This window comes from Salmo salar, chromosome ssa14 (genome assembly GCF_905237065.1).
Source record: "Salmo salar chromosome ssa14, Ssal_v3.1, whole genome shotgun sequence".
NCBI classification, from domain to species: Eukaryota; Metazoa; Chordata; class Actinopteri; order Salmoniformes; family Salmonidae; genus Salmo; species Salmo salar.
In genome coordinates, this window is record NC_059455.1 from 39,120,020 (window position 1) to 39,141,163 (window position 21,144).

Sequence of the window (21,144 nt, forward strand, 5' to 3'; positions counted from 1 at the left end):
TTTCTCCCTGGTTTTGTGATATCCAACTGGTAGCTAGTCTTGTCCCATCGCTGCAACTCCCGTACGGACTCTGGAGAGGCGAAGGTCGAGAGCCCCGCATCCTCCAAAACACGACCCTGCCAAGACGCACTGCTTCTTGACACACTGCCCGCTTAACCCGGAGGCCAGTTGTACCAATGTGTCAGAGGAAACACCGTACACCTGGCGACCGTGTGCATGCGCCTGGCCCGCCACAGGAATCGCTAGTGCGTGATTGGACAAGGACATCCCAGTCGGCCAAACCCTTCCCTAACCCGGATGACGCTGGGCCAATTGTGCGTCGCCTCATGTGTCTCCCGGTCGCGGCCGGCTGCGACACAGCCCGTTATCGAACCAGGAGCAAAAGTCCTTTTTGAAGATGTGAATTACTGCTTTAGTGTAGGCTAGGGTTGAATATTTTCCCGGTATTTTAGAAATGTTCCATCCCGAGAATAAATCACTTTTCTCGGAGGTAAACCAGTATTTCCCAACAAAACCAGAAGTGTCATTCAAAAGCATATACCGGTAAATATATCTGGGTTTATTAGAGCTTTGATCAACATGAACATTCAAGCTGGGTGCTAGCTGAGCCTGATGAACCATATATTAAATACATTTTATGAGCCCTACATTAATGACATTTTAATGAGGCCAAGCCCAAATAATTGTGCAGTTATCAAATACATAAATGATATAGGCTGCTGCACATTACGCACGACAGAAAAACATAAAAGCCCATAGACGTAGCTGGTTATATGCTCTCTTGGGGAAATAAATTCAACTAGCTCCAGTAAGCTAATCTTTTTGCGTGTGAAAACTGTATTATATGGACTGAAATTAGACCCATCATTCAAATCATAATAAAGTAGTGAGAGAACATGCGATTCTGGTGCAGCAATGTTACAAGTATAGGCTAGCAAATTTGATTTAAATTTGGAAATATATGGCCTATTTGTATAATTAGTAGGCTGACCCATATTTCCCCTGTTATTAGCTACATCTTTCTCTCTGTTGCTTCATTCCTTCCTCACTTTCAACAGTTTAAATTAAATATGTTTTGTCATCCTTATCTTAATCATTCTAATGACATCAATGAATAATAGAATTAGATGCAGAAGGCTTTCACTTCTCATCACGAAGATTGATTTGAATGGTTATGGGTCTGAACAAATAACTGCTATAGCCTATACCCATCACTCGTCTGCTCTTCTTCCAAACTACCTGTGAGTTCTATTGGCTGTTGTATTCAATATTCAGCAAAAAAGACTTTGAACAGGGATGCAAATTCTTGATGTAAGAAATGCTAAAAAAATAAAAAGTCAAGCAACCTATTCTAGTCTAGCTTTTCTTACATGGGACTGCAAGGGCTAAGGAGAGGCCATGGGAGAACAAGTGCTTGCATGTTGCGTAAGAGACAGAGGCTACAAGTTAGCTTATTATTCATAGCCCATTATTAATTAGCTAAATATAAGGTTAATACTGCATAAATGTATTACCTGAAATAGGTAGGCTAGGATCTCCTCTATATATATATATATATATAGATATAGAGATAGAGAGAGAGAGATAGAGATAGGTGTCCAAACTTTTGACTGGTTCTAAGTTTTTTTAGTTTTTTTAAACATTGTAGAATAATAGTGAAGACAAACTATGGAATCATGTAGTAACATAAAAAGAGTTAATGAAAATACACTGCTCAAAAAAATAAAGGGAACACTTAAACAACACAATGTAACTCCAAGTCAATCACACTTCTGTGAAATCAAACTGTCCACTTAGGAAGCAACACTGATTGACAATACATTTCACATGCTGTTGTGCAAATGGAATAGACTACAGGTGGAAATTATAGGCAATTAGCAAGACACCCCCAATAAAGGAGTGGTTCTGCAGGTGGTAACCACAGACCACTTCTCAGTTCTTATGCTTCCTGGCTGATGTTTTGGTCACTTGAATGCTGGCGGTGCTTTCACTCTAGTGGTAGCATGAGACGGAGTCTACAACCCACACAAGTGGCTTAGGTAGTGCAGCTCATCCAGGATGGCACATCAATGCGAGCTGTGGCAAGGTTTGCTGTGTCTGTCAGCATAGTGTCCAGAGCATGGAGGCGCTACCAGGAGACAGGCCAGTACATCAGGAGACGTGGAGGAGGCCGTAGGAGGGCAACAACCCAGCAGCAGGACCCCTACCTCCGCCTTTGTGCAAGGAGGAGCAGGAGGAGCACTGCCAGAGCCCTGCAAAATGACCTCCAGCAGGCCACAAATGTGCATGTGTCTGCTCAAACGGTCAGAAACAGACTCCATGAGGGTGGTATGAGGGCCCGACGTCCACAGGTGGGGGTTGTGCTTACAGCCCAACACCGTGCAGGACGTTTGGCATTTGCCAGAGAACACCAAGATTGGCAAATTCGCCACTGGCGCCCTGTGCTCTTCACAGATGAAGCAGGTTCACACTGAGCACATGTGACAGACGTGACAGAGTCTGGAGACGCCGTGGAGAACGTTCTGCTGCCTGCAACATTCTCCAGAATGACCGGTTTGGCAGTGGGTCAGTCATGGTGTGGGGTGGCATTTCTTTGGGGGGCCGCACAGCCCTCCATGTGCTCGCCAGAGGTAGCCTGACTGCCATTAGGTACCGAGATGAGATCCTCAGACCCTTTGTGAGACCATATGCTAGTGCGGTTGGCCCTGGGTTCCTCCTAATGCAAGACAATGCTAGACCTCATGTGGCTGGAGTGTGTCAGCAGTTCCTGCAAGAGGAAGGCATTGATGCTATGGACTGGCCCGCCCGTTCCCCAGACCTGAATCCATTTGAGCACATCTGGGACATCATGTCTCGCTCCATCCACCAACGCCACGTTGCACCACAGACTGTCCAGGAGTTGGCGGATGCTTTAGTCCAGGTCTGGGAGGAGATCCCTCAGGAGACCATCCGCCACCTCATCAGGAGCATGCCCAGGCGTTGTAGGGAGGTCATACAGGCACGTGGAGGCCACACACACTACTGAGCCTCATTTTGACTTGTTTTAAGGACATTACATCAAAGTTGGATCAGCCTGTAGTGTGGTTTTCCACTTTCATTTTGAGTGTGACTCCAAATCCAGACCTTCATGGGTTGATAAATTGGATTTCCATTGATTATTTTTGTGTGATTTTGTTGTCAGCACATTCAACTATGTAAAGAAAAAAGTATTTAATAAGATTATTTCATTCATTCAGATCTAGGATGTGTTATTTTAGTGTTCCCTTTATTTTTTTGAGCAGTATATATTTGAGATTCTTCAAAGTAGGCACCCTTTCCCTTGACAGCTTTGCACACTCTTGGAATTCTCTCAACCAGCTTCATGAGGTAGTCACCTGGAATGCATTTCAATTAACAGGTTTGCTTTAAGTTAATTTGTGGAATTTCTTTCCTTATTGCGTTTCAGCCAATCAGTTGTTGTGACAAGGTAGGGGTGGTGTACAGAAGATAACCCTATTTGGTAAAAGACAGAGTCCATATTATGGCAAGAACAGCTCAAATAAGCAAAGAGAAATGACAGTCCATCATTACTTTAAGACATGAAGGTTAGTCAATCTGGAAAATTTCAAGAACTTTTAAAGTTTCTGCAAGTGCAGTCGCAAAAACCATCAAGGGCTATGCTGAAACGGGCTCTCATGAGGACCGCCACAGGAAAGGAAGACCCACAGTTCATTAGAGTTAACTGCACCTCAGATTGCAGCCCAAATAAATGCTTCACAGAGTTCAAGTAAGACAGATCTCAACATCAACTGTTCAGAGGCGACTGCGTGAATCAGGCCTTCATGGTTGAATTGCTGCAAAGAAACCACTATTAAAGGACACCAATAAGAAGAGACTTGCTTGGGCCAAGAAACACTAGCAATGGACATTAGACTGGTGGAAATCTGTCCTTTTGGTCTGAGACCAAATTTGAGATTTTTGGTTCCAACCGCCGTGTCTTTGTGAGACCCAAAGTAGGTGAACGGATGATCTCGGTATGTATAGTTCCCACCGTGAAGCATGGAGGAGGAGGTGTGGGGGTGCTTCGCTGGAGACGCTGTTTATTTAGAATTCAAGGCATGGCTACCACAGCATTCTGCAGCGATACGCCATCACATTTGGTTTGCGCTTAGTCCCACTATCATTTGTTTTTCAACAGGACAATGGCCCAAAACACACCTCCAGGCTGTGTAAGGGCTATTTGACCAAGGAGAGTGATGGAGTGCTGGATCAGGTGACCTGGCCTCAACAATCATCCGACCTCAACCCAATTGGGATGAGTTGGACCGCAGAGTGAAGGAAAAACAGCCAACAAGTGCTCAGCATATGTGGGAACTCTCCAGGTGACTACCTCATGAAGCTGGTTGAGCGCATGCCACGAGTGTGCAAAGCTGTCAAGGCAAAGGATGGAAACTTTTTTTGGTTACTACATGATTCCATATGTGTTATTTCATAGTTTTGATGTCTTCACTATTCTACAATGTAGAAAATAGTAAAAATAAACTCTTGAATGAGTAGGTGTCAACTTTTGACTGGTATTGTGTGTTTTTAGATGCCTTCACTTTTTCCACATTTGCCTTATTCTAAAGTTTTATTAAATTGTTTTATTTCCTCATCAATCTACACACAATACCCCATAATGACAAAGCAAAAATTGGTTTTAGAATTTTTTTTTTTTTGGCAAATTTATTCAAAATAAAATACTACTACATTTACATAAGTATTCAGACTCTTTATTCATTACTTTGTTGAAGCACATTTTTGGCAGCTATTACAGCCCTGAGTCTTCTTGGGTATGACACTACAAGCTTGGCACACGTATTTGGGGAGTTTCTCCTATTCTTCTCTGCAGGTCCCCTCAAGCTCTGTTAGGATGGATGGGAAGTGTTGCTACACAGCCATTTTCAGGTCTTTACAGAGATGTTCGATCGGGTTTAAGTCCGGTCTCTGGGTGGGCCACTCTAGGACATTCAGAGACTAGGCACTCCTGCGTTGTGTTGGCTTTGTGCTTAGGGTCGTTGTCCTGTTGGAAGGTGAACCTTTGCCCCCAGTCTGAAGTCCTGAGCATTCTGGAGTAGGTTACTTTGCTCTTTCCCTCAATCCTGACTAGTCTCCCAGTCCCTGCTGCTGAAAAATATCCCCACAGCATGATTCTGCCACCACCATGCTTCACTGTAGGGATAGTATTGGCCAGGTGATGAGCGGTGTCTGGTTTCCTCCAGACGTGACGCTTGGCATTCAGGCCAAAGAGTTCAACTTGGTTTCATCAGACCAGAGAATCTTGTTTCTCATGGTCAGAGTCCTTTTGAGTGCCTTTTGGCAAAGTCCAAGTGGGCTGCCATGTGCGTTTTTTACTGAGGAGTGACATCCATCTGGCCACTCTACTATAAAGGACTGATTGGTGGAGTGCTGCAGAGATGGAAGGTTCTCCCATCTCCACAGAGGAACTCCAGAGCTTTGTCAGAGTGACCATCGGGTTCTTGGTCACCTCCCTGACCAAGGCCCTTCTCCCCCGATTGCTCAGTTTGGCAGGCCGGCCAGCTCTAGGAAGAGTCTTGGTGGTTCTAAACATCTTCCATTTAAGAATGATGGAGACCACTGTGTTCTTGGACCTTTTTAATACTGCAGAAATGTTTTCGTACCCTTCACCAGATCTGTGCCTTGACACAATCCTGTCTTGGAGCTCTACGGACAATTCCTTTGACCTCATGGCTTGGTTTTTGCTCTGACATGCACTGTCAACTGTTTGGACCTTTTTTATGTAAACGGGTGTGTGCCTTTCCAAATCAAACTTTATTTGCCACATGCACTGAATACAACAAGTGTAGACTTCACTGTGAAATGCTTACTTACAAGCCCTTAACCAACAGTGAAGTTCAAGAAGAAGACAATATTTACCAAGTAGGCTAAAATAAAAATGAACACAATAAGAATAACAGTAACGAGGCTATATACAGGGGGCACTGGTACTGAGTTGGTGTGCAGGGGTACAGGCTAGTTGAGGTCATCTGTACATGTAGGTGGGGGCGAAGTGACTATGCGTAGATAACAAACAAATGGCGAGTAGCAGCAGTGTGTAAGGGGGGTCAATGTAAATTGTCCGGTGGTGATTTTTATGAATTATTCAGCAGTCTAATGGCTTGGGGGTAGAAGCTGTTAAGGAGCCTTTTGGTCCTAGACTTGGCGCTCCGGTACCACTTGCCGTGCGGTAGCAGAGAAAACAGTCTAACTTGGGTGACTGGAGTCTCTGACAATTTTATGGGCTTTCCTCTGACACCGCCTATTATATAGGTTCTGGATGGCAGGAAACTTTGCCCCAGTGATGTACTGGGCCGTTCACACTACTCCCTGTAGTGCATTACGGTCAGATGCCGAGCAGTTGCCATACCAGGCGGTGATGCAACTGGTCAGGATGCTCTCGATGGTGCAGCTGTAGAACCTTTTGAGGATCTGGGGACCCATGCCAAATCTTTCCAGTCTCCTGAGGGGGGGGTACATTGTGTTGTGTCCTCTTCACGACTGTCTTGGTATGTTTGGACCATGATAGTTTGTTGATGTGGACACCACGGAACTTGAAACTCTCAACCTGCTCCACTACAGCCCCATCGGCCCACCTTTTCCTGTAGTCCACGATCCGCTCCTTTGTCTTGCTCACATTGAGGGAGGTTGTTGTCCTGGCACCACACTGCCAGTTCTGACCACCTCCCTATTGACCGCCTTGTCGGTGATCAGGCCTACCACTGTTGTGTTGTCAGCAAACTTGATGGTGTTGGAGTCGTGTTTGGCCACGCAGTCGTGGGTGAACAGGGAATACAGGAGGGTACTAAGTACACACCGCTGAGGGGCCCCAGTGTTAAGAATCAGCGTGGCAGCTTTTGTTGCCTACTCTTACTACCTGGGGGTAGCCAGTCAGGAAGTCCAGGATCCAGTTGCAGAGGGAGGTGTTCAGTCCCAGTCCTTAGCTTAGTGATGAGTTTCGTGGGCACTATGGTGTTGAACGCTGAGCTGTAGTCAATGAATTGCATTCTCGCATAGGTGTTCCTTTTGTCCAGGTGAGAAAGAGCGGTGTGGAGTGCGATTGAGATTGCGTCATCTGTGGATCTGTTGGGACGGTATGCAAATTGGAGTGGGTCTAGGGTGTCCGGGAGGATTCTGTTGATGTGAGCCATGACCAGCCTTTCAAAGCACTTCATGGCTACTGACGTAAGTGCCACGGGGCGCCAATCATTTAGGCAGGTTACCTTCGCTTCCTTAGGCACAGGGACTGTGCATGTAGGTATTACATGTAGGTATTACAGACTCGGTCAGGGAGAGGTTGAAAATGTCAGTGAAGACACTTGACAGTTGGTCCGCGCATGCTTTGAGTACACGTCCTGGTAATCCGTCTGGCCCAGCGGCTTTGTGAATGTTGACCTGTTTTAAAGGATTTGTTCACATCGGCTACCGAGAGTGTTATCACACAGTCATCCAGAACAGCTGCTGCTCTTGTGCATGCTTCAGTGTTGCTTGTCTCAAAGCGAGCATAAAAGGCATTTAGCTCGTCTAGTAGGCTCGCGTCACTGGGCAGCTTGCGTCTGGGTTTCGCTTTGTAGTCCGTAATAGTTTTCAAGCCCTGCCACATCTGACGAGCGTCAGAGCCGGTGTAGTAGGATTCAATCTTAATCCTGTATTGATGCTTTGCTTGTTTGATGGTTCATCTGAGGGCATAGCAGGATTTCTTATAAGTGTCCGGATTAGTCTCCCACTCCTTGAAAGGAGCAGCTCTAGCCTTTAGCTTGATGCGGATGTTGCCTGTAATCCATGGCTTCTGGTTGGGATATGTACGTACAGTCACTGTGGGGACGACGTCATCGACGCACTTATTGATGAAGCCGATGACTGAGGTGGTGTAGTTCTCAATGCCATTGGATGAATCCCGGAACATATTCCAGTGTCTGGTATCAGAACAGTCCTGTAGTGTAGCATCCGCATCATCTTACCAGTTCTGTATTGAGCGAGTTACTGGTGCTTCCTGCTTTAGTTTTTGCTTGTAAGCGGGAATCAGGAGGATAGAATTGTGGTCAGATTTGCCAAATGGATGGCGGGGGAGAGCTTTGTATGCATCTCTCTCTGTGTGTGTGTGTGGTGTAAAGGTGGTCTAGGATTTTTTATTTTTTATTATTTTTTTTAACCCTGGTTGCACATGTGACATGCTGGTAAAATTTTTGTAAAACTGATTTAAGTTTGCCTGCATTAAAGTTCCTGGCCACTAGGAGCGCCACTTCTGGCTGAGCATTTTCTTCTTTGCTTATGGCCTTATAGAGTTGGTTGAGAGCCGTCTTAGTGCCAGCTTTGCTTTGTGGTGGTAAATAGATGGCTACGAATAATACAGATGAGAACTCGGCCTTCCCTGTAGCTCAGTTGGTAGAGCATGGTGTTTGCAACGCCAGGGTTGTGGGTTCGATTCCCACGGGGGGCCAGCACAGGACTAGTTAAAGGAAAAAGTTTACTCCCCGCGGACTGGAAGAATCGCTTTTCTGATATCCAGAAGTTATTTTCGGTCATAAGAGACGGTAGCAGCAACATTATGTACACAATAAGTAAAAAAATAAGTTATGCAAAAAAAAAATACTAAATTGCACAATTGGTTGGGAGAATGTAAAACGTCAGCCATTTTCTTCGACACCATCTTCTGTCATGTCCACAGGTGGACTCCAAGTTGTAGAAACATCTCAAGGATCAACTCAATTTTGAGTCTCATAACAAAGGGTCTGAATACTTTCTGTTTTTATTTTAAATACATTTGCTAATATTTCTAAAAACCTGTTCACTTTATCGTTATGGGGTATTGTGTGTGTAAATTAGGATTTTTATTTATTTGGATTCATTTTAAAATAAGGCTGTAACCTAACAATGTGGAAAAAGTGAATGGGTCTGTCTACTTTCGCAATGTGCTGAAGTTTATCAATCTAGAACAGGATCTATTTTGGATGCAATTTTAATGGAGTTGGAGAGGGAGAAAGACTGCGAGAGTGCTCACACGTGCACTGATTTTAAAGCAATGATATTTGAGTGATGGGCTGTTTTAACTCTGCAGCTGCAATTAAAATAATTCTTATCTTTACAATTAAAAAAGACAAGGTGACCCCCGAAGTCCAGATGGAGATTGGTAAATTAGACACACATTCGGTCTTTATAGTACTGTAACATCAGCTATGCTGCAGCAAATGTAGGCCTACCTGTCAAAAAAAAGAAAAAGAAACCATGATAGGTCTACATGCATTGTGAACTGCGCTCCATAGTGAGATGAGCTGTCTCCCCACCCTGAGCGTTGATTCACCATACAGAGGCTGTAGAGACGCCAGATTTAGACATTGCATATCATTTAACAGTTCCATTTCACACCATGCTGTTCATATAAATAATTGATTACAATTTACTGGTTTCTCGCAGTTATTTAACCCGGGAAAAAGGTTTTGGGTGGTTAATCTCGGTAAAAGGGTTCCCGCCTTTCAGCCCTAGTGTAGGCTAATCAATATATGAGAGAGAACATTTATTATTTTTTTGTTGCAGCACTGTGGGAACATTATTGTGGCATTTTACGATGCTCTAGTGACATTTTGTTATAGTATTTGTATTGTGGGCAGTTCATGTCTCCATTGTCTGTCCTGGGATAGCCTCCACCTTGTCTTTGCAACTGGCCATGGCGTAGTAAGTATGGAGAGAAAGATGAGCTGTGGTAAGGATGGGGAAATGCAGATCCTTATAGGGCTGTTAGTAATTTGATTCGGCGTAGGGAGTTTGATTCGGCATAGGTGATAGGAGACGCCAAGAAACAGGGAACCTAACAGATGTGGTATACAGTGAAATGTGTTCTCTTCCTCTATAGAATCCATTTATTCCCCCCCTTCTCTTTTCTCCACCGCTCCTCTGTTCTTACATTCTGCTTGGTTGTCTTTACCAGGAATGCTTGAATATGATCCCGTCAAGAGGTTTTCCATACAGCACATCAGGCAACACAAGTAAGTGACTGAAGTAATCCATGTTGAAAATAGACAAGTCTTTACTTAAATTTCTTTCATCATCTGATTCGATTGAACTAAAATGGACGTCACCCTGACCATGCCACAGTCCATACAGAAGGCTGTGCTCTCTTTGCCCTTAGCGATGCTGTGAACCCTGTCACTGTTAATATCAGACTGATCTAGAGTTCCACACAGAGTTAGAATGAATGTGTTGTGATTCTCTGGTTCCACTGCTCTTCCAGCATCAGGGACAGACCGACTGAGACATGAGGCAGCAGATGAAGCAACACTGTGTTCATATTAATGGCTGGGAGTGAATAATGGGATCTAACACATGGAAATTATGTGTTTGATAAAGTTCCAGCCATTACTATGGCCCTACTATGAGACCTAGGGTGCCACCAGCAGCCTTGAACCTCAGACAATGACATTTTGCCTTGGAAAGACTTCAGATTACTGATCTCTGTGTGTGTTTTTCAGAAAATAGGTATTTTAGCATACCTTGTGGTGCCGTCAAGCTGCTTCAAAATGAAATGGTACACTGGAAACGGAGAAACCATATTGGTATGCGATGATGTCCATTTCATCCCTGTGACTTGTCCATATGATTGTATTATCAATTGTGACATTAAACGCCTTAATTACTAAACCCCAACACGTCCCATCATAGGCTTAATATTATTATTAGTTACACTGTCCATTTCTGAGGCTCGCTGATACTGACGTGGTGCTCCGATGACGTCAGTGGATTAGAGGGGGAGGGGGGACAGAAGCTGTTCAAAGCATGCTGAAATCCATTTTCTCCCTTTCTGTGTGTTCGAGGAGAAGGAGACTGCAGTTTGAGAGGAGACTCTGGGTTTTAACCCTCTTAACTAAAACGAGCTCCAACGACTGCGATGAGACTTCGTTTCCATGGTTACTAATGACAGAGGCATCCTTGTGCTACAAAGGGGTTCTTGACCCTCCTGCAATTTGTGGAGAGAAAAAGAGGGTGAAAGGGAAAGAAATGAACTTGAGGGATAGAGAGCGGGAGAAATAACCTTAATCACCCTCCTCGGCAGCCCTTCTACTGAAAGACCCTCCACAGCTGTCTCTGCTGCCTCATTTAAACTCTTTATAGCAGCACGGTGCCGTGAAGGAAAGAAAAGCAGGAAAGCAGAAGTAAACCAACCCCATTCGCCACACACTGAAATACACACTCCGTTTCCATATCTGGTTGGGTTGCATTAAAATGTAGCTAGGTGTCGTTATATGAATACTGACTTCAGTCATGATACAAACCACTGTGGGTCAGCCTATTGGCTCGGTATATGGCTAACCAACTGGCTTACCTAAGTCATATTTTGTGCCAAGACTAGTTTAGTAACTACTAATACAATACTTCCTTTCCATTCTCCCCCCCAGCTGGGTACGTAAAAAACACCCGCCAATGGAGCCCCCGGTGCCCATCCCAGCCAGCGCGGAGACCCGGGACGTGTGGCGTAGCATGACGGTGGTGCCCTACCTGGAGGACCTGCACGGCTACACCGAGGAGGACGACCAGGAGTTCTATGACCAGGAGGATGACATCATCTACACTCAGGACTTCACCGTGCCAGGTAGGCACAGAGAGAAATACTGTGTGTGTGATACACACACACACACACACACACACACACACACACACACAAAAATATGAGTGGGAGCGAAAGAGAGAGAGACTCACACACACACACAGGGCTTCAGTGTGCCTGTTAGATTTCTGTGTTCTCGGTCTACTGAATGGAGCCTGGTGGAGAGCACAGGAAAGACTGGGTCAGAGAGAGGAGTTCAGATGGAGAGACGATAGACTACAGTCAGAAGGTTAGATGAGAAGTGTTTAGTGTCTTCTGTTTAAAAGGCTTGAGGAAGGAGTGTTGCAGTCTTGACAGGATTCAGTTGTCCTTCTAATACTGTATTCCACTTGTGGGTGACGTAACCAGTCTAGACTGTTAAGTGTTGTATATCATATAGCTCTGGGAAAACCATTCTAAAAGAAATGTAACATTTTCCCTCAGTTGTTGCACTGTAGACATTTTTGTCGACAGTTGCACTTCTAAATCAATATAATCCTCTTTGCTGAGTCAGTTGGTTATAATGGCTTACGAGGATTTAAACATTTCAGTCATTTAGCAGAGGCTCTTATCCAGAGCAACTTAGTAGTGAGTGCATACATTTGCGTACTGGTCCCCCGTGGGAATCGAACCCACAACCTTGGTGTTGCAAACGCCATGCTCTACCAACTGAGCCGCACGGGACCATCATCCGTGCAGAATTCTGAACTCGTTAGCTAGACTTTTCTTCTTTCATAAATGTGTTGCTAGGCAACAAGGGAACTGATAACATAATGGCAGTAGTCCTTGTCGCTTTGAAGCTTGATGACCTACAACAACAAAAAAACATTTTCAATGGCACCACAGAGAGCTTGAATGGCAGTGGGTGAATGCAGCTAATAATAGCTTACAGTGTGGGAGTATGAATGGTGATTCCAGGCACCACTCTCCCACACACACTCACTCAACAGTCAACACTAACTCATAACATTAGCTCAGAGCCACAATCTCTGTCTGTCTGCTAAATACACCTTAAATAAGGTGACATTTCAATCTGATTAGTTGGCACACAGCTTTGGCCTTTTTAATAATGTCACTTAATGTCATTTAGTATCTGTAAATGTATTGAGAAAAAACAACAACTTTAAAAGGGTACTACTGTGCAGACACAACTCCATTACCACTCTGATTGGTTGTCTCTTCTTACCATCTGCTCTCACTGGCCCAATCGCCATTGATATTTTGACCCGACTGGTCAGAAAGATCGATAGGTGAAATCTGATGAAGCAGTCAGTCACTCAGTGGATTTTCTGGTGGGGTTTTCTTTTGACAATGTTTTGTCCCCCAGTATTTATCTGCTTTGATATTTTAGTGCTATTGAGGAGGAAGAGTTTTATTCTAAAGGTCTCGTCTCTCTCAAAACATGTTTTTATAAATGAGCTTTCTACATGATGTAAGCAGTAGATTATCTGAAGGTGGTGTGTCATTGCCTCTGCAGATGTTCATGGTGTTTGTCTCTCCATCTCTGTGTTTGTGTGTGTCTGTGTTGACCGGCCTATATTCCCCCTCTCTCTGTCCTCCAGGGCAGGTACCAGAGGAGGACTTGGCTGAGGTGGATATGAGCCGGGCCCAGGCCAAGCCTGTGTGTGTAAACGGGACGGAGAGCAAGGCCAAACCAGAGCGCAGGTCCTCCTCCTCATCCAATCCCTCCCGCAAAGGAGTTTCCACAGCCAGCAAGATACGCAAGTTCTCCACCTGCAAACAGCAATGACCCCACCTCAACAACCCATCTGGTGAGAAGGGGGTGTGTGTAGGTTTGTGTGTCGCAAGGTTATTGTAGGAAATGAAAACGAATCATGAAAAAACTATTTCGTAAACTGAAATAAAATAATTAACAAACCCGTTTGGAAAAACTACTGGACTACTTTGACTCCAACTAACTAAAATAAAAACCATCATGAATTATGTTCAGTTGAAGTTTCCCCTGAACTTCTGGGACGATAGGAACGTTTCAAATAGGCTTATCTTGAGCATCACTCACTAGCTATTGCGTGCTAACGGGGAAGTCATCTGAGAGCCAAAGGGCGAGCGTGGAGCGTGAACAATGGCGACAGCAAACCCTAAACCCCCAGTGGTCAGTCGACCATATTTCTATTACCAGTCTAGGCACTAATCCTTTTAAATCAAAGTCCCATTGAGATTGACTTTATCATTTAAACTAGGGCTGTCAAAGTTACCACAGTTACCACAAAACTAGATTCTGTTACAACAGAGTGGACTAAGTTTTGTAGACTTTACCCTTTGCCAAAGTAATAAAAAAAATTGCGTTGTTTAGGAGTGCAAGAGCGAATTTAGTTATTGGCGTTCCCTAACAGAAATAAGCAAAATGCATGCTAGAACGCACCAATAGGATCTTGCTAGCTCTTGCTTGGGTCTGCCCACCTCCTTGCTTGTTCTGCCCACTATGATTAATGTTCTCCCATTGGAAACGAACGGCTGCGATCTACACTATACAGTGAGGGGAAAAAAGTATTTGGTCATTGTCCATTTGGAAGACCCATTTGCGACCAAGCTTTAAATTCCTGACTGATGTCTTGAGATGTTGCTTCAATATATCCACATAATTTTCCTCCTCATGATGCCATCTATTTTGTGAAGTGCACCAGTCCCTCCTGCAGCAAAGCACCACCACAACATGATGCTGCCACCCTCGTGCTTCACGGTTGGGATAGTTTTCTTTGGCTTGCAAGCCTCCCCCTTTTTCCTCCAAACATAACGATGGTCATTATGGCCAAACAGTTCTATTTTTGTATCATCAGACCAGACGACATTTTTCCAGAAAGTACGATCTTTGTCCCCATGTGCAGTTGCAAACCGTAGTCTGGCTTTTTTATGGCGGTTTTGGAGCAGTGGCTTCTTCCTTGCTGAGCGGCCTTTCAGGTTATATCGATATAGGACTTGTTTTACTGTGGATATAGATACTTTTGTACCCGTTTCCTCCAGCATCTTCACAAGGTCCTTTGTTCTGGGATTGATTTGCACTTCTCACCAAAGTACGTTCACATCTAGGAGACAGAATGCATCTCCTTCCTGAGCGGTATGACGGCTGCGTGGTCCCATGGTGTTTATACTTGTGTACTATTGTTTGTACAGATGAACGTGGTACCTTCAGGCGTTTGGAAATTGCTCCCAAGGATGTACCAGACTTGTGGTCTCCAATATTTTTTCTGACGTCTTGGCTGATTTCTTTTGATTTTCCCATGATGTCAAGCAAAGAGGCACTGAGTTTGAAGGTTGGCCTTGAAATACATCCACAGGTACACCTCCAATTGACTCAAATGATGTCAATTAGCCTATCAGACGCTTCTAAAGCCATGACATCATTTTCTGGAATTTTCCAAGCTGTTTAAAGGCACAGTCAACTTAGTGGATGTAAACTTCTGACCCACTGGAATTGCGATACAGTGAATTATAAGTGAAATAATCTGTCTGTAAACAATTGTTGGAAAAATTACTTGCGTCATGTACAAAGTAGATGTCCTAACCGACTTGCCAAAACTATAGTTTGTTAACAAGAAATTTGTGGAGTGGTTGAAAAACGAGTTTTAATGACTCCAACCTAAGTATATGTAAACTTCCGACTTCAACTGTACATGAGATGAGTAATGTAGGATATGTAAACATGATTTAAAAGTGGCATTATTTAAAGTGACTGATACCTTTTTATTAAGTCCGTTTATTTAAGTGGCCAGAGAATTCAGTCTGTATATTGGCAGCAGCCTCTCTATGTTAGTGATTGCTGTTTAACAGTCTGATGGCCTTGAGATAGAAGCTGTTTTTCAGTCTCGGTCCCAGCTTTTATGCACCTGTACTGACCTCGCCTTCTGGGTGATAGTGGGGTGAACAAGCAGTGGCTCGGGTGGTCGTTGTCCTTGATTATCTTACAGCGCTGAAGACCGCGTGCCTCTAGCCAAAGTCATGTCAAAGTTAAGCCCAATATTACCGGGGCGCTTTCTTTCTGCTACGGATTCGTGCGCATGTCGTTGGCTGTTTTAAACTACTCACGAGATGCAATTTTTTGGGTTTCATAAAACTACATTGGTTTAGCTAGCTAGTCATGTTACCTACCTAGCTAGCAAACTGAGAACTTGACCACTGACTAGGCTTTGCACTAATTTAGATGGCAAAGGAAGAACTGAAAAGGCAATAGGCTACTCAAAGATCAGTTTTAAAGGTAGGCTGCATATGCAAGAGTGGGGTGTGTATGATTGTGTGTGAGAGCGCGAGTAAGTGGGCGAGTTCGTTTTGCATGGCCCCGGGTGGGTGGAGATTTCTCTTAAGGACCAATTGAATGGTCTAAAATGTGCGAACTCCACCTACCCAGTGCACCAGTCCATGCAAAACGAACTCACCCAGTTAAAGGGTGTGGGTGGGAGAATGTGTAGGACTGTATGTGTAAAGTTATCTGAACAGTACATATGATACAGTATTTTCCTAACATTGGTTGGAGTTTTAAAAGCTCTTTTTATCCATAGTGCCAATTACATTTTTTTCCCCCCCAGTCACTCATTTAGAATGCTTTAAGTGTGTGTGTGTGTGTGTGTGTGTGTGTGTGTGTGTGTGTGTGTGTGTGTGTGTGTGTGTGTGTGCGTTTAAACTTCAAGAACAATCATAAGAGGGATAGGCCTACTCACTAGCAGTTCTGGGGGGGGGGGCAGTGCCCCTGTGACAACAATTGTGGACCCCCTTGTGGCCCCCCTAAATGTGGAGTATGAAATCATTTTTACATAACACATTTTTCCTATCGTTCTTTTTTTACATCCGTTATTAGACAGTGGCAACGCGGAACACTAATGATTATGAACATGGTCTTTTGCCTGCTAATGCCTGCAATGCAGTGAAGAAAACGATATGACAACAATAACGTCTAATGTAACTGGCCCCTCTAACAGTACAACTGGCCCCAGCTTGGCCTCCCCAGTTGAAATGGTCTAGGACCTCCACTGGGCCTACTCAACATTGGGAGCATCAATGGCTTTCTGTTCGTAACCTTTGTGTTTATGGTGAACTAATGCCATTAATTCGATTTAATCGTTTGACAGCCCTAATTTAAAAAACCCATCACCGTATATATTTCTGCCCACCAGTGGCAAGAAGTGACACCCCGAAAAACAACTATTCATCACATAAATGGCTGCTACTTTCTGTCCATAACACTAAAAATAAACAAAATAATAGAAACAAATTTAAAGGAGTGTTTTTCTAAAAGTAAATAAACTAGTAATTCAGGTCTGAAAGCTAACAAACTAAACTGAGTTTTATTATTTTTTATTATTATCAACTATAACTGTGTGTGTGTGTGTGTGTACGTGTACAGTCGTGGCCAAAAGTTTTGAAAATGACACACATTAATTTTCAGTCTGCTGCCTCAGTTTGTATGATGGCAATTTGCCTGTACTCCAGAATGTTATGATGAGTGATCAGATTAATTGCAAAGTCCCTGTTTGCCATGCAAATGAACTGAATCCCCCCAAAATATTTCCACTGCATTTCAGCCCTGCCACAAAATGACCAGCTAACATGTCAGTGATTCTCTTGTTAACACAGGTGTGAGTGTTGAGGAGGACAAGGCTGGAGATCACTCTCATGCTGATTGAGTTCGAATAACAGACTGGAAGCTTCAAAAGGAGGGTGGTGCTTGGAATCATTGTTCTTTCTCTGTCAATCATGGTTACCTGCAAGGAAACACGTGCCGTCATCATTACTTTGCACAAAAAGGGTTTCACAGGCAAGGATATTGCTGCCAGTAAGATTGCACCTAAATCAACCATTTATCGGATCATCAAGAACTTCAAGGAGAGCGGTTCAATTGTTGTGAAGAAGGCTTCAGGGCGCCCAAGAAAGTCCAGCAAGCGCCGGGACCGTCTCCTAAAGTTGATTCAGCTGCGGGATCGGGGCACCACCAGTACAGAGCTTGCTCAGGAATGGCAGCAGGCAGGTGGTAGTGCATCTGCATGCACAGTGAGACGAAGACTTTTGGAGGATGGCCTGGTGTCAAGAAGGGCAGCAAAAAAGCCACTTCTCTCCAGGAAAAACATCAGGGACAGACTGATATTCTGCAAAAGGTACAGGGATTGGACTGCTGAGGACTGGGGTAAAGTCATTTTCTCTGAATCCCCTTTACGATTGTTTGGGGCATCCGGAAAAAAGCTTATCCGGAGAAGACAAGGTGAGCGCTACCATCAGTCCTGTGTCATGCCAACAGTAAAGCATCCTGAGACCATTCATGTGTGGGGTTGCTTCTCAGCCAAGGGAGTGGGCTCATTCACAATTTTGCCTAAGAACACAGCCATGAATAAAGAATGGTACCAACACATCCTCCGAGAGCAACTTCTCCCAACCATCCAGGAACAGTTTGGTGACGAACTATGCCTTTTCCAGCAAGATGGCACACCTTGCCATATGGCAAAAGTGATAACTAAGTGGCTCGGGGAACACAACATCGATATTTTGGGTCCATGGTCAGGAAACTCCCCAGACCTTAATCCCATTGAGAACTTGTGGTCAATCCTCAAGAGGCGGGTGGACAAACAAAAACCCACAAATTCTGACAAACTCCAAGCATTGATTATGCAAGAATGGGCTGCCATCAGTCAGGATGTGGCCCAGAAGTTAATTGACAGTATGCCAGGGCGGATTGCAGAGGTCTTGAAAAAGAAGGGTCAACACTGCAAATATTCACTCTTTGCATCAACTTCATGTAATTGTAAAAAAAAAGAGCCTTTAACACTTATGAAATGCTTGTAATTATACTTCAGTATTCACTAGTAACATCTGACAAAAATCTCTAAAGACACTGAAGCACCAAACTTTGTGGAAATTAATATTTGTCCTTCTCAAAACTTTTGGCCACAACTGTACACACCTGTGTAGGTGTGATATTTTAAGCACTCTTGCAAAAAGCATTTACTCTCACCGGTCCACCTGTGTGGGAATGGAGGGGCTGTGGGAAGGGAGGGAGACTGGGAAGGCAGGGGGGAAGGAGTGGAGTGGAGGGAAGGGAAGGGAAGGGAGGGAGACTGGGAAAGCAGGGGGGAGGAGTGGAGTGGAGGGAAGGGAAGGGAGGAAATGAGAGAAACTGATTCAAGGCTTCTCTGAGTCATCTCTACCACACCACTGCTCCCCAGGCATCCTCCCAGAGACTGAGGTTCACACACATGCAACGCACAACTGCATTAGAACACAATCCAATAGCAATCATAAAACACACACACACACACACTGCAGTGCTACTTGGTCGGATATGCAGCAGTCTCTGTATTAATGTGTTATAGGGATGACTCACACTGGTCTAGATGGAGTGGGCTGCATGGAGGATATTGTCTCTTGCTCGTTGCCCCCCTCTCTCTCTCGCTGCCCCCCTCTCTCTCTCGCTGCCCCCCTCTCTCTCTCGCTGCCCCCCTCTCTCTCTCGCTGCCCCCCTCTCTCTCTCTCTCGCTGCCCCCCTCTCTCTCTCTCTCGCTGCCCCCCTCTCTCTCTCTCTCTCGCTGCCCCCTCTCTCTCTCTCTCTCTCGCTGCCCCCCCTCTCTCTCTCTCTCTCTGCTGCCCCCTCTCTCTCTCTCTCTCGCTGCCCCCTCTCTCTCTCTCTCTCGCTGCCCCCCTCTCTCTCTCTCTCGCTGTCCCTCTCTCTCTCTCTCTCTCGCTGCCCCCTCTCTCTCTCTCTCTCGCTGCCCCTCTCTCTCTCTCTCTCTGCTGCCCCCTCTCTCTCTCTCTCTCTGCTGCCCCCTCTCTCTCTCTCTCTCTGCTGCCCCCCTCTCTCTCTCTCTCGCTGCCCCCCTCTCTCTCTCTCTCTCTCGCTGCCCCCCTCTCTCTCTCTCTCTCTCGCTGCCCCCTCTCTCTCTCTCTCTCTCGCTGCCCCCCCTCTCTCTCTCTCTCTGCTGCCCCCTCTCTCTCTCTCTCTCTCTCTGCCCCCTCTCTCTCTCTCTCTCTCGCTGCCCCCCTCTCTCTCTCTCTCTCTCTGCTCTCTCTCTCTCTCTCTCTCTCTCGCTGCCCCCCCTCTCTCTCTCTCTCTCGCTGCCCCTCTCTCTCTCTCTCTCTCTCTCGCTGCCCCCCCTCTCTCTCTCTCTCTCTCTCTCGCTGCCCCTCTCTCTCTCTCTCTCTCTCTTCTCGCTGCCCCCCTCTCTCTCTCTCTCTCTCTCGCTGCCCCCTCTCTCTCTCTCTCTCTCTCGCTGCCCCCTCTCTCTCTCTCTCTCTCGCTGCCCCCTCTCTCTCTCTCTCTCGCTGCCCCCCTCTCTCTCTCTCTCTCTCTCTCTCGCTGCCCCTCTCTCTCTCTCTCTCTCGCTGCCCCCTCTCTCTCTCTCTCGCTGCCCCCTCTCTCTCTCTCTCTCTCTCTCTCGCTGCCCCCCCCTCTCTCTCTCTCTCTCGCTGCCCCCCTCTCTCTCTCTCTCTCGCTGCCCCCTCTCTCTCTCTCTCTCGCTGCCCCCCTCTCTCTCTCTCTCTCTCGCTGCCCCCCTCTCTCTCTCTCTCTCGCTGCCCCCTCTCTCTCTCTCTGCTGCCCCCTCTCTCTCTCTCTCTCGCTGCCCCCTCTCTCTCTCTCGCTGCCTCGCTCTCTCTGCTCGCTGCCTGCTCTCTTCGCTGCGTCCCTCCTTCGCGCTTGCCTTCTCTCGCTTCTGCGCTTCGCTCTCATCGCGCTTTCCTGTCTTCGTTGCCGCGCGCATTCTGCTCTCGGGCTCGTGCTGGCTTGAGCTGGCGCTTTCGTTGCGCTCTCTTCTCTCTCCTCTCTTGCTTGTCTCCTCTCTCTCTCTCCTTTGCTGCCTCTTTTCTGGCAGCACCGTTTCTCTCTCCTCAACTCCTCTCTCTGCTTGCTGCCCTTTCCTCTCTCTCTCTCTCGCTCGCTGCCCTCTCTCTCTCTCTCTCGCTGCCCCTCTCTCTCTCTCTCTCTCGCTCGCTGCCCTCTCTCTCTGCTCGCTGCCCCTCTCTCTCTCTCGCTGCCTCTCGCTGCCCTCTCTCCTCGTGCTCTCCTCCCTCTCTCTCTCTCTCTCTCTCTCGCTCGCTGCCCCTCTCTCTCTCGCTCTCTGCCCCTCTCTCTCTCTGCTCTCTCTCTCAGCTCTTTCCCCTCTCTCGCTCGCTGCCCTCTCTCTCGCTCATTGCCCTCTCTCTCTCTTTCTTGCCCCTCTCTCTCGCTCGCTGCCCCTCTCTCTCCTCTCTCTCGCTCGCTGCCCCTCTCTCTCTCTCTCTCGCTCGCTGCCCTCTTCCTCTCTCTCTCTCTCTCTTGCTGCCCTCTCTCTCTCTCCTTCCCTCTCTCTTCTCTGCCTCTCTCTCTCTCTCTCTCTCTTGCTCTCCCTCTCTCTCTCTCTCTCTCGCTGCTGCCCCTTCTCTCTCTCTCTCGCTCGCTTCCCCTCTCTCTCTCTCTCTCTCTCGCTCGCTGCTCTCTCTCGTCCTCTCTCTATCGTCATTATCTCTCGCGCTCATACTCTTTGCCTCTGCTTGCCCCTCATGGTCAAACAGCCCCTGGCAATCGCCGTCATTGCCCTCCTGTGCCTTAGCTCTCA

The 21,144-nt window shown here is 46.1% G+C and overlaps 1 protein-coding gene across 2 annotated transcripts in view; it reads left to right on the forward strand.

The window, feature by feature from the left end:
* Positions 1-21,144, forward strand: part of LOC106569546 (serine/threonine-protein kinase STK11) — a 76,236-nt gene that overhangs the window by 23,411 nt on the left and 31,681 nt on the right. Inside the window, exons 8-11 of one of the 2 annotated variants that reach the window (XM_045694355.1) lie at positions 9,962-10,019; positions 11,427-11,620; positions 13,177-13,386; positions 17,201-17,303. In XM_045694355.1, coding sequence (XP_045550311.1) covers positions 9,962-10,019; positions 11,427-11,620; positions 13,177-13,364 — 440 coding nt within the window. In that variant the 3' untranslated portion in view covers positions 13,365-13,386; positions 17,201-17,303. Of the gene's footprint in view, positions 1-9,961; positions 10,020-11,426; positions 11,621-13,176; positions 13,387-17,200; positions 17,304-21,144 lie in introns of those variants that run through there. The other variant, XM_014141006.2, reaches the window with a different exon arrangement.